The 13,669-nt window shown below is 37.6% G+C and overlaps 1 protein-coding gene across 3 annotated transcripts in view; it reads left to right on the forward strand.

The window, feature by feature from the left end:
• Window positions 1-1,588: 1,588 nt before the first annotated feature.
• The window catches only part of CCK (cholecystokinin), a 34,719-nt gene continuing 22,638 nt past the window's right edge, over window positions 1,589-13,669 (forward strand). The window contains exons 1-2 of one of the 3 annotated variants that reach the window (XM_073630386.1): window positions 1,589-1,738; window positions 5,827-6,081. In XM_073630386.1, the coding sequence (XP_073486487.1) occupies window positions 5,829-6,081 (253 nt within the window). In that variant the 5' untranslated portion in view covers window positions 1,589-1,738; window positions 5,827-5,828. Of the gene's footprint in view, window positions 1,827-5,826; window positions 6,082-13,669 lie in introns of all 3 variants that reach the window. The other 2 variants (XM_073630384.1, XM_073630385.1) reach the window with 2 other exon arrangements.

The raw sequence follows: 13,669 nt of genomic DNA on the forward strand, positions 1-13,669 counted from the left end.
GACAGGTATTTTAGATAGGATGTTTACTTAGGACAGGTATTTTAGATAGGACGTGTACTGAGGACAGGTATTTTAGATAAGACGTGTACTGAGGACAGGTATTTTAGATAGGACGTTTACTTAGGACAGGTATTTTAGATAGGACGTGTACTGAGGACAGGTATTTTAGATAGGACGTGTACTGAGGACAGGTATTTTAGATAGGATGTGTACTGAGGACTGGTATTTTAGATAGGATGTGTACTGAGGACAGGTATTTTAGATAGGACGTGTACTGAGGACAGGTATTTTAGATAAGAGATGTACTGAGGACAGGTATTTTAGATAAGACGTGTACTGAGTGAGGACAGGTATTTTAGATAAGACATGTACTGAGGACAGGTATTTTAGATAGGACGTGTACTGAGGACAGGTATTTTAGATAGGACGTGTACTGAGGACTGGTATTTTAGATAGGACGTGTACTGAGGACTGGTATTTTAGATAGGACGTGTACTGAGGACAGGTATTTTAGATAGGACGTGTACTGAGGACAGGTATTTTAGATAGGACGTGTACTGAGGACAGGTATTTTAGATAGGACGTGTACTGAGGACAGGTATTTTAGATAGGACGTGTACTGAGGACAGGTATTTTAGATAGGACGTGTACTGAGGATAGGTATTTTAGATAGGACGTGTACTGAGGATAGGTATTTTAGATAGGAGCACTGTATTGTAGACAGGAGGACAGATGCTGATAGAAGGACAGATACTGAGGATGGGTGTTATAGACAGAACAGGTACTCTACATAGAAGGACAGATACTGAGGACAGGCATTTTAGATATGACATGTACTAAGGACATGTTTTAGATAGGGGCACTGTACTATAGATAGGAGGACAGATACTGGGGACACACATTGTCGATAAGTTTAGGTAGTTGCCTTTTGTGAAATGGCAGGAAGACAGGAATGACAGAGAGAGACAGGTGAGCTGGTATTGTTGGTCGACACATACTGTACAGACACTAAAGACACCCGGACTGATAGATATACTGTATAATGCATGCAATTCAGACAGGGTAGCTGTAGGTACACATTTAAATAAGTGATGTGTATGTGTATATATAGTACTTTGATGATAGTAGTATACATATTTATATATTACATCTAATTCCCAGACAGGTAATCATATGTTAGAAAAAGGTATGTGAATTCATTAGATCTGTAGAGCTGATATTAAACAATGTCAGGTCTGGGATGATAATAATAAGGGGATAATTATATAGAATATAGAATATAGTCTTCTAGCACTGGTCTGACCATCGGAGAGGATTCGGTAATGAATGAATGGCCGTGCAGTACAGGGTATGGAGCGATGTGGTCTCTGAGCTGTCATTGAGGAGGAGGATGAAGATGATGAGAAGTGTCATCTCAGGCTGGCTGCCCACTGCAGGTAAATAGGACATAATGTGTGTTTACCGGAGAGAGGAAAGTGAAATAAACAGATAATAAAAGAGAGAGCCCAGCACAGTGAAGGGCGATCTGTGGACTCCGATTTGCTCGAAGTGAAATGAATTTCTTATGACCTGATGCCATCCAGTTGAACATGTGGTGATCCCTGGTTTGCGTCAGCTTGTGCAAACAGATGACAGTCAGGGCGACTATAAAAGCGACAGTTTGGGCATTAGGCGCACAGTACCTCCTGAGCACTGCCCTCTCCTGCCTGCCTCTAGGAAAGCACCTCCTGCCTGAAAGGTAAGCAGCATCTCCTCTGATCACTCCACATGTGCTTTCATCCTAACTTCTCACACCGATCCAGACAGACAGACTAATCTTGGGAAAGGTAAAGTGTGGACTGATCGCCCTACTCTGACTCTGGGCTCATCCTTTGCAGGAAAGTACTTTACAAAGCACAAATCTGATCGCGCTGACACTGACACAGGACAGGGATGACAGATCCGGACTGCACATGGTCCTTGCTTCCTCTTGGTGATGCTGAGGACAGACACTCTCAAGCTCATTAACACTTTTTATATCCTACTGTAATAGATTCTCAAGGATCTGATCGTGCTGAGACTGACAGGACGGGGATGACAGATCAGGACTGCTTTTGGTCCTTGCTTCCCCTTGGTAATGTTGAGATAAGACGTCTTGCAGCTCCTTGATTCTTTTTAACCTGCTATAATGAATTATCAGAGATCCGCTGGTTCAGAGTGACAAAGGACAGAGATGACAGATCAGGACTGCATTTGATATTTGCTTCCCCTTGATGATGCTGAGGACAGATAACTTGCAGCTCCTTAATACTTTCCAACATCTGCTATAACAGACTATCAGAGATCTGATCCTGTACACTGACACAGGACAGGGATGACAGATCAGGGGTGCCTCTGGTACTTGCTTCCCCTTGGTGATGATGCAGGGAGACACCTTGGAGCTCCTTAATACCTGCTAACATTTGCTATAACAGACTATCAGAGATCTACTAGTGCAGAGTGACACAGGACAGGGATGAAAAATTAGGAGTGCATTAGGTTCTTACTTCCCCTTAGTGACACTAAGGACAGACACCTTGTGGCTCCCTAATACTTTTTTAATATCTTCTCTATAATAAACTATTGGAGATCTGCTCATGCAAAGTGACATAGGACAGGGATGACAGATCAGGGCTGCATTTGATATTTGCTTCCCCTTGATGATGCTGAGGACAGACAACTTGCAGCTACTTAATACTTTCTAACATCTACTATAATAGTTTATGAGAGATCTGCTGGTTTAGGGAGACAAAGGACAGGGATGACAGATCAGTACTGGCTTTGGATCCTTGCTTCCTCTTTGTGATGCGGAGGACAGACATTTTGCAGCTCCTTAAAACATTCTAAAACCCTCTGAAAATCCTTTATGGTCATGCATTTTGGCTGTGTATGTTGTGTTTGCTTGTTAAAGTTTAAAAAAACTTTATTCTTGATTGAAAAAAAATAAAAATCTACTATCTGTTATAACAGACTGTCAGAGATCTGCACCTGCAGAGAGAAACAGGATAGGGATGGCAGATCAGGACTGCTTTTGGTTCTTGCTTTCCCTTGGTGATGCTGAGTAGACACACCTTGCAGCTCCCTATTACTCTAACATATGCTATAATAGGCCAGTGTTTCTCAATTCCAGTCCTCAAGGCACCCCAACAGGTAATGATTTCAGGATTTCCCTCAGATGAAATGGCTGTGGTAAATACTAAGGCAGTGAAACTGATCAAATCACATGTGCTAAATAATGGTAAGCCTGAAAACATGACCTGTTGGGGCGCCTTGATGACTGGAGTTGAGAAGCACTGTAATAGGCTATCAGAGATCTGCTCATGCAAAGACTGACACAGGACAGGAATGCCAGATCAGGGCTTCATTTGGTCATTGTTTCCCCTTAGTGATACTGAGGACAGACTCCTTTCAGCTCCTTAATAATTTCTAACATCTGCTTTAATAGACTCCTTCTATAAGCAAGAAACAAATCAGAAGTACTTTATAAGCAGATGATTCTCCATTCACACCCTGGCATTGTGAACTATTTAAATGAGCATTTAATGTGGTATATCATCCTGATTGTGGCTGACTTGCCTTTCTTACTTGGTACTGTATAAAGATGTGACTCGTACTTTGAAGTTAGTGATCTCTGCCACACATTACAGAATCTCTAAACTACCTAAAAGACAAAACAAATGGACACATCAAAAACAGAGAGACTGTACTAAAACCACTGTACCTTCTAATAGGAATTTTCATCCTCCTCTACAGCTGTAAAATGTTGCTGCATGTTAGCAAGCGGGTTGCATTGACAGCTCCATGTACAGCAAAAGAAGAAAAAAAATGACAGCACAGGGGCTGATTTAATAAAACAAGTGTAAAGGAAATGATAGTAAAAGTGGAGTTGTTGCCAAGAGTAAGCAATCACCTATCGTTTTATGTAAAATTTCAGCAAGAATTCTAACTCTTTCTATCCTCTTTTCTCCAGTTCAAATGAATTAGCCTCTGCTGGATTTCAATTACTGTCATTAAACACGTGTTTAGTTTACATAATACATAATAAATGTACATTTTAACATTTTTTTTAGTTTATATAATATATAATAAATATATATTTGTTTAGTGTACATAATAAATATAATTTTTTTTCCTGTTTATAATATACAGTTGTTTAGTTTACATTAAACATAATAAATATACATTTTTAGTTTTTCTTTTCAGTTGAAATAATAAATATACATTTATTTACATTATACATACTTTCTTATATACTGTATATATATATATATATATATACACACACACATATATATATATATATATACATATATATACAATTTTGCATATATATATATATATATATATATATATACTATTTTTTTAGTTGCATAAAACATAATACATATACATTTGTTTAGTTTACATGAAACATAATATGAATACATTTACTTTGTTCAAATTTTTTGACAATAATGCTAACTTTAGGTCATCAAATTATAGAGAAATATATATTCAGTTTAATGTCAAGTGACTACATTTTTTGTTAGCTGGGATGCACTATAGAACTACAAGCATGTTTTGACAGCAAAACATTGTTACCTGAATTAATTCAGCTGGAAGCTATTCTTATGCAGTCAGTAATATGATTTCAGAAAGCAGCTAATATTTTTCATGATATGATGGAAGGAGCTCAAAGTTAACATATTGAGGTCACTGGGAAGTATACCATGACAGTGGTCATCCACATTCTCAATTTCTTTGTACATATCACAAACTTGGTGCTTGCCATGTATCTTCCCTGTGGCAATGTAAAATTACGGTTTCAGATATTCAGGAGAATTGTATTTATTCACGTATTTATTTATTACAGGTATTTATAATGAGCTGACAGTTTACACGACTCTTTACATATTGTACATTCACATCAGTCCCTGCCTTTAAGTCACTTTCCATTTAAGGTCCATATCTCACATCATGCATACATACATATAGTAGAGCCAATTTAAACAGGAGCCAATTAACCTACTAGCCAGTCTAATCTCTAGAATTTGTTTCCATTTCCACCAGACTATTTCTTTACTTTTCAGTTATTATGTGAACTGATTTAAAGATGTTGGAAATGATGAATACTTTTTATCACTTGAGAATAAACACTTTTGGCACTTGTCATGAATATTGATGCAACAATCCTTTTATTAAATATGCATTAACCAACTAGATTATTTGTTTAGTTCATTTAATAATAATAATTTTCTATCTATATGACTAGCAATCTAACCATCCATCCATTTAGACAGTTATACATTCATTTACATTTATTCATCCATTTATCTATCTAACCGTTCAGTACATCTATTATTGTGTACAACATATTACTTTTTAAGCTGTGAAAAAGAAACATATACAAACAGACTTCTTAGCCATACTATTATTTGTAACTAATAAATACAAATATCTGTTGTCAGCTGTATATTACTGTAGATTTGTACTTCTGTGCCATAATGATATATAACCCCCTTACCATATTGTGTGTTAACGCTTTTGTTCCAGAATTGTATTGTCATAATTTACTTACCATTAGTTATCCTCTTAACACAATGTTTTTTGATCTAGTGTATGCTTACAGTGTTTTGTAGAGTGCAAATTTAATGTGACTTTTTGAGAGTTTTTCTGAACAGTGCAAATCTTTAAAGTTTGGGTTACTGATTCTCAAGAAACAAATACTGATGTGAAAGTTAAATCATGTAGATACGTTGGTAAATATATTATGTAATTATGTTGATAATTAAACCAAGTAACAAGGAATGTATTTCAACTCTCCTTTAGCAATGTACATTGGAATATGCATCTGTGTACTACTTGCTGCGCTGTCTGCAAGTTCCACGGGACAGCAAACAGTGGGCTCTATGAATGAAGACCCTGGGGCTCGTGAAATAGAACAGCAGAACATATTACAGCACCCACGACATATCCGTGCCTCCTCTTCAGCCCAGTTAAAGCCCTTCCAGCGCATTGACGGAACTAGTGACCAAAAAGCTGTTATTGGAGCAATGTTGGCTAAATATCTGCAGACCAGGAAAGGTAAGATGGGACTTTTTGTGTCATATTCCACAGATTTACCTAACTCACGCTATATTTTCATGTCAAAAGAGGTTTTTCTTCAGTGGCCCAAATGAGGATAAAATCACCAAATCAAGCACAAAGATGTAGCGCTATTTTTAGTCCTATTCAGTATAAGTCATCTTTAATTAAAAAGGTTAGCTATCTGGTTTCATAGCTAGAACCCTTCAGAAAAGGAGGAAATACAAATACATATCACATACCATGAAACCTAACCTTTTTGATCTACAACAGTTATGCATTGGTCTAAAGCAGTCTTTCTCAAACTTTTCAACTCAGAGGGACCATTTTAATAACTTTCTGGTTTTAGGGAACCCCTGCTAAAATTACTATATCTACTCATGATACATTAGTGTGATAGTGGGAAGAATGCTCCCTACACTTGTGAACATTGGGAAGAATTACCCCCTTACAGATAGCTAAAAAGCTCAGTGGTGTCAGTGGGCACTTATCTGAGAGGTATAAAATTGGCCATTGCTCAAGGAACCCCTAACAACCTCTGGAGGAATCCTAGTTGAGAAAGCCTGGTCTAAAGGCTCCAGTAGAAGCTTATTTCAGTAAGGGGTGTTTGTTTTTTTCTTTTGGTATGCCAGTCAGTAAAACTCTATTTTGCACCATGGCTATTTCCATGACTATATCCGAGATAATGCAGGATAACTGTATCATAAATAAGCCATACTAATACCAGCTAGAGAGCTACTTACAAATTACAGTTGGTTGGTGCACATGTGCAGTGTTCAAACACAGTCTTCTTGACAAAAGTTGTTAATTCAAAGACCAAACATAATTTTGGGTTATTTACACTTTTAACCTTAACTATTAAGGTACGTACAATAATACATACAAACATGTAGCACATAAGAAGGATGAACTATTTAAACATTAATATAGAGTAGCTCGGTGAAAACTCTGTCCATTATAACCAGTGGACAGAGCAACCAATTAGCCAGACTAAAGAAGCTCATTTATTTGGTCTATAGGGCTGTACAACAGACTAACAGACTACAACAGACTAAGCGATTGTTATTATAGCAGAATATATATACAAACTTACAGCAGAAAAACTCTTTCAGTGGCCCCATTCAATGTATTGATCCTTGTAGTTGTCTCCCATGTCATTTGTTCATTCTCGGAACGTGAAGGTCATTAGACGATTTTTGCATTGACAGCATTCTCTTAAAAAATACCGTACAACTACATTTTTCCATGGTAAAAAAGAGGCAAAATGTGTTATATGTTTATTTATATGGCAGTCACATAATTTAGGCATTTTTATGAGCATGTATTGAGGAGAAATGTGTGACTGTATGACACACAAGGAACCCATCAAAACTTACCTTCAGGCTATCCCTTCAGATAAAATGAATGTCAAAACATACAAGTAAATGTGGACAAAGCTCCATCACTTTCTGCAAATTTTTAACTGCTGTTTGGTTGTGTAGCTGGACTGCAGTGACGAAAAAAATATTTGCTACGGACTATCACATTAACAGCTTCCCTCAATACCATCTAACCCTATTTTCATGTTGTTTAATTTTTTAGTCTTTGTTTTTACGAGTTTTATTCACTGCGATTCAACTGACCCCTGCCCTAATGTAAGTTTACACCTTTACCCATGTACCTTAAAATTATATTTTAGTTCTAAATCAGTCCCCAACCTCATTTATGTCTTGGATACTGCACCAGTAAGATCCCCCTGCCATAGTTCTTGGCATTGTGTGCATTTCTGTGATGCCACCCACCATGTTTCAGCAACTCCTGTTGCATTCTTCATAAAATAAAAAATATAAAAAAAAATCCAGCAGGGAGCATGAGACCCCCCCCCCCCCTTCCCTTATAATGGCCACAAATGGTGGGCAGACTAGAGAAGTCAAGCGTTAAAATCTCACCAATAGAGTCCCTGAAAGATAAAATAAATAGATTTTACAAATGTTTACATTTTCAGCATTTTTAAAAACGGAAATATTTTTTTTGGATGAACTTATATTTTGAGTCATTGTCCTAGGACCTAGAGGTCATTTATGTACGGTAGATTTTTTAAGGATTCTGACATTAAAAGTATGAACCTGTAGATGCAGATATGCAGAAATCTAACACTTTCTCATTAAGAAGAGCCCCGTCTCCATCTTTCTAAACACATACAAGCACAGGTTTGCTTTGTGCATCTATCCTCTTGAATTCTATATAATCCTGAACTTTCTAGTATCGAAAATTTCCTTTGCCATTAAGTAGACAGAACTATTTTTGCACTTTGTCTTTTGTGAAGCAAAAAAAAAAAATCCAACCCATCTTGGAACATCCTCCCTTATTAACAATACAGCTAATTCATTTCTTGAATATTTGTTCAGGTGTATTAACTAGCTGTCTTTATTCAGGTTTACTGCTAGATCTAGACTTGTATACAGAATTTCTTAATTTCACCTAATCATTTCCATTTTAAGCCCACTAATCTTAGTGGCAGTGATAGAAGGAAGTCAACTGTGTTGTCCCTTTAACCTAGAGCTGGACGCAACTGTTCCTGGGAATTTACAAAGATATGCCAGATGACCAAAGTTTGTCAATTAGTCTTTTCTGTTTGGATGTGTCTTTACAGGCATATGCATCCATATATAATGCTGAAATACTTCAGTTTTTTCCTTTTTTTCACCTATCACCTTCTAATAAGCAGCAGCTCTACTTTAGGCTTTTCTTGAATGGCTAAATTTCTAACCTTATCACAAGCATTATGCCTGGAAACCGTGCAAATATTTCCATTACTTGCACTAGCAACCTTCTTCTGTTAGTCTATGTTGCAAACATCATCTAAAACCTTTTTTAGTTTTTTCTTCCCTGCCACAGACCAAAATAACCAATTCACTCACCAGTTTCTTGTTTACATTTTTCAATAACCCAAGAACTTTATCCCAAGGTATCACAATGGATACAGCACTAAACTGATTTTGAGACATTGGAGTTGATATACTAAGGGCAAATAGGCTGTTTACTTTACAAGGGAGTTTACCTACTGCCATGCTTATTTAGGCTTGAGAAAGGGGTAGAGCCCCAAAACGCGTCACCTAACAACATTTCCAGAAGCACTTCTCTTCCCAAGGCCACCCAGGAAACCAAGGACGTTGCATTCTTGGCAACTCTTAGCAGTTCCTGCAGTGCAGATGCAATTGCTGGCTGACACTTTCATTGCTGAGCCTAACCACTAGCCATGGATTGTTATGCTTAATGCTGCTTCTGAATCCCCTAATTGTCTCTTGTAAGTGTTTTAGGAAATATACTATTAAAATTGATTATTGCACAAGTTTTGTGCCCTCTGTTTTCTCTTTTTTTTCTCAACTGTTGGATCTTTCTGATCACCAGGATCTAAAGGACCAAATGCATTTCCCAATCCCTTCTCCAGCTTTGGATTTATCTGTGGACTTTTGCAAACTGATCATTCCCTTGATCTGCTTATATACTGCTATGCCCTGCTAATTTTGTATTTTTAACTATGTCAGGCTAAAGATAAAAAAGGGGTATAATAAAAAAAACAGTGACATTTCTTCCACTTTTCTAAATAGACCCTTTGTCGAGGTCTAGGACCAGGCTAGGGTGCCAGTGGTCGTAGCAGTAGAGAGGCTTACGAATAATCAGCTGGAAATATACAAGCAGATCACCCTAGCGGATGACACAGGCTCACCTGAGGCAAGGGGTCTAAGCACTAGCTAGTCTTCAACAGAGCTCTGGGTGGTTGAGATGCATTTCGCTGCATGCTAATGACAGGTCGTGGCCCTCTGGAATGACTAGCAGGGAAAGAGCAAACAGGAGTCAGGTGACGAAAAAAGATAGGGAAAAAGCAGAAGCTTAGTCAATGAACAAGCTGAAAGGTCAGTAACAAGTAGAAGCTAGACGGCATCAGATGGAAGTGTAGTCAATGAACAAACCAAGGGTCGATAACAAGTGATAGCGAAGTAAAGGACAGCAGCCAGCAGCAGGTATGCAAGGAGCAAGATATCAGCTGGAAAGAGCACAATAATCTGGCAAACAGAAAGTACAGAGACATGGCTTAAATCAGGTAGTTCATGTGAGGAGCAAAGAGTTCAAGGTTCACCAGAAACAAGATACAAGGCAAGACAGGGGATCCAAATGATCTGGTAGGGAGCTGCCCAGCATCTGGCACAGTAAGCAAAGCTACAGCCAGTCACCGCGGAGGTCCCAGGTTCAGATCTGAACCTGACACGCTTATTTGTATGTTATGTCCTATCTTTAGCAGTTGATATCCTTTCCTTCAATACTGCCTATCATTGCACTCCTATGCCACTTTTTACACTCCTAAAACTCATGCTTACGGTGGTAGTGATCTCAGAAAACTATTTAACAATGCGCATAAAGCTCCCAGGGCAAATGACATCCTAAAGCCAATTACCCCCCCCAACACACACACACACACACTCACTCACTCCGGCTAACTGATTGCTGCCTGTAAAAAATTTAAATGTAATTTCTACTTATTTAAAGCCATGGTCACATGATGCTCCAGGCCCTATTGTTCTCTCCATCTTTGGGTGTCCATGTCACTGCATGGGTGATGTGGACACTTCCTATTGGCAGTTTAGTGGTGGGGATCTCTCAGGATCCAGAAGAAAATTGATATCAGCACAAAGAGAGTGTTGGGGACTGGCCAGACTGAGCGTATCTACAGCATTGTCTTAGCAGTCTCCTGCACCTGGAAATGGCAACAATGAGGGACCCAGACAGCAGACTTAACTGAGTTTGCTTCTGAAGGTAAGAAAAAAAAACATGCTGTAGGTGTTAGAGGGGAGTGGGAGAGAGGAGAAGATGGCGGTTTATATTTTTCCCCAAAATGGACTTTATCTTAACCGAAAACTAAAAAGTCATATAAGCTTTAGTTAATGTCATTTCAAAACTTGTTTCAAACATTTTAAATAGCCAGTTTTTATTAAAAGAATAGCTACTGATCCTACTGTGAAGATCTGTATTCTTGCACTTCCTGTTATAGAGTGACCACCATCTCCTAATTGTGCTGCTGTGCTGTGATCCTGTCACATGCACACTGATGGAGAGTCAAAACAGCCTTGCCAAAACACATTGCACTACTAAAACTGGTCCTGAGCAATGATGAGCAACTGATGCTTGAGCAAGTGCATGTAGGCAGGAAGTGAAAGACTAAAGGACCAAAGGAAGCTGGAGGGGAGCAGTAGCACCAAGATGCAAAAAAAGCATAAACAAAATGTGGAAATAGTATTTACCATCTAAATGCCATCCAATTAAGGTTTTGATCAACTTATAAGTGGACCTTTGAGTGCAGAATATGGAAGCTACTACTGTTGACTTGTTTTACAGGAGCGGGTCCTAGGCCTCTCATCCTGGCCATAACCTAGACAGACATGGGGCCAGTCAATACGTTATGTCATAGTGAAACTAGGATCAGAAAGATAGGCATGAAGTGTTCACTTTTAAAAGCAAGTCAGTGATGCCAAATCCTAAATTTCATTTTAACACTAAATGTCACATAATGACATTGTTTCTAAATATGTCCCTTAGTGTACCCCTCCATTTGGTAACTTCTTTTTGAATTTTGGTATGCAGCCATAAAATGTGATGAACATACAAGGATGTACGAGTAGACTGATTATTCATTTATTGTGAATGTGCTTCGGTAAAGCATGTCATTAAAATAAGATGAGGTTTAGTAGAAGTTACAGCATTCATTGTTAATTCATGCTCAATTCCTTAGTGGTCAAAGTCATCAGAGGAGAAATGGTGAGGATGGAGATATTGTGCATACTGATACTGTGTTTTTGATTCAAAGATTGTTTCATTGTGAAAATGTGTTAATTATCAGAAATGAGTAGATGTGCTTTGCTTAAGGAGACAAGTGAAGAAATGCCATTCTCACTGCCTAACTAGTGTTTGTTTAAAGGTACTGCTTTTTACGAAAGTCAAATATTTTTCATAGGAAACTATGAGGGCTTTTAGCAAGAAATATTAATTACATTAATTTTTTCACCCCTACTCAACTAATTTTTTCATAGAAGGCAGCATCAGATTAATTCCCTTTTAAGTGCATCCTTGCAAAATGAAGACATATGTTCAGCAAATTTAAACATTCAGTAAAGTATATGTGATAAAGTGGATATAATAACTCACCATAGTGCGGTACAAACTTCTATAGAAGATTTTCCGTAATGTATGTTTTCCATTTATGCAGCAATCCGACTTCAAATGAAAGGACAATGTATTAAAGGTTGACTTTGTTTATTTAAATATATAATCTAAATATCAGCTTAACAGCATTTCAACAAATCTACATATTATTCAGACACAGTGCAAAACACATTCCAGCCAAAACTATTTTGTGTGTTTTGAAAAGAGGAGCAAAGGTTTAAAACCCCTGTCACACTTTAATTTATGTGTCAGGGAGATTAGCACCTATTTCCTGTCCACTTGTCACCAAACAAGAAAGTGAGGGAACATCCAAAATTAATTAGTTTGCCAGATGATTTTTAAGCTTATTCTAGCTGCAACTGGAGCCATTGTGGAAATCCTGCATATACATGCACATATTGTTTATTTATAAAACATTCATTGCACAAATGCCAGAAGCTTTCATGCAAGCTGAATGAAATGTCACCGTAATTTTTCTAAGAGAATTGCCAATTGCCTGTATTGCCAATGCCATCTAGTGGCCAAAATGGGGTATAGTTTTCTAAAATACCTCAATGAGAAAACTATACTGATTTTTGGCCACTGGGTGGAGCTGATGATACAGGAATTAATGTCAGAAAATTAAAGTAATAGTTCATTCAGCTTGCACAAATGCTTCTGATATTCGTGCAGCTAATGTTTTATAATCCCCCAAAAAGTTTTAATATTGATGCCTTCCATATTCCCAGAGTAACCTGCAATTCATATGGACTTCATTAACCTTTCATGACTAGAAGGGATTTAAAGCGGTATTAAACCCAAAACCAAAAAAGTACTATATTGCAGCTTACCAATCATTAGATGTGGCTGCATTGGTTTTCTCTTTTAGGTTTTTTTCCTCATTTTCACCTGGTGATATGGCCAGCAATACACCACCTGTATTAGAGTGCCCCCACTTTAGATGAAGGGGAACCTATGAACAGCAGTATTGTCAGTCAGGGAAGGGGCGTTTAGATGTGCTAGCAGATTTAGATACACTAGCAAATTGAAGCTGAACTCCAGGTAACACATTATGAGCAGGTATCCTTTTGGGATAATTGTTTTACATAAATAATTAAAAGATGATCATTCTAAGCCCCCCTGACAGTGGTAAATGGTTTGTCTCATCCCCCTAACTGCTATATCTGTAGGACAGCGTATTCTTTTAAAAAGCAATTGACTTACTGGCCTTAAAAAGAAAACAAATGCAGTCATCACATCTAATAATTGGTAAGCTGCAATATAATAAATGTTTACTTTTGAGTTTATTATCACCTAGATGCCCAGACCAAATTTATCAGTATTAGTTGGTTTACTTGATAATAGCGCTAAGATACATTTGACTACATAAATATTTTTTACACTACTGTTT

This window comes from Aquarana catesbeiana, linkage group LG05 (assembly GCF_042186555.1).
Source record: "Aquarana catesbeiana isolate 2022-GZ linkage group LG05, ASM4218655v1, whole genome shotgun sequence".
NCBI lineage: Eukaryota > Metazoa > Chordata > Amphibia > Anura > Ranidae > Aquarana > Aquarana catesbeiana.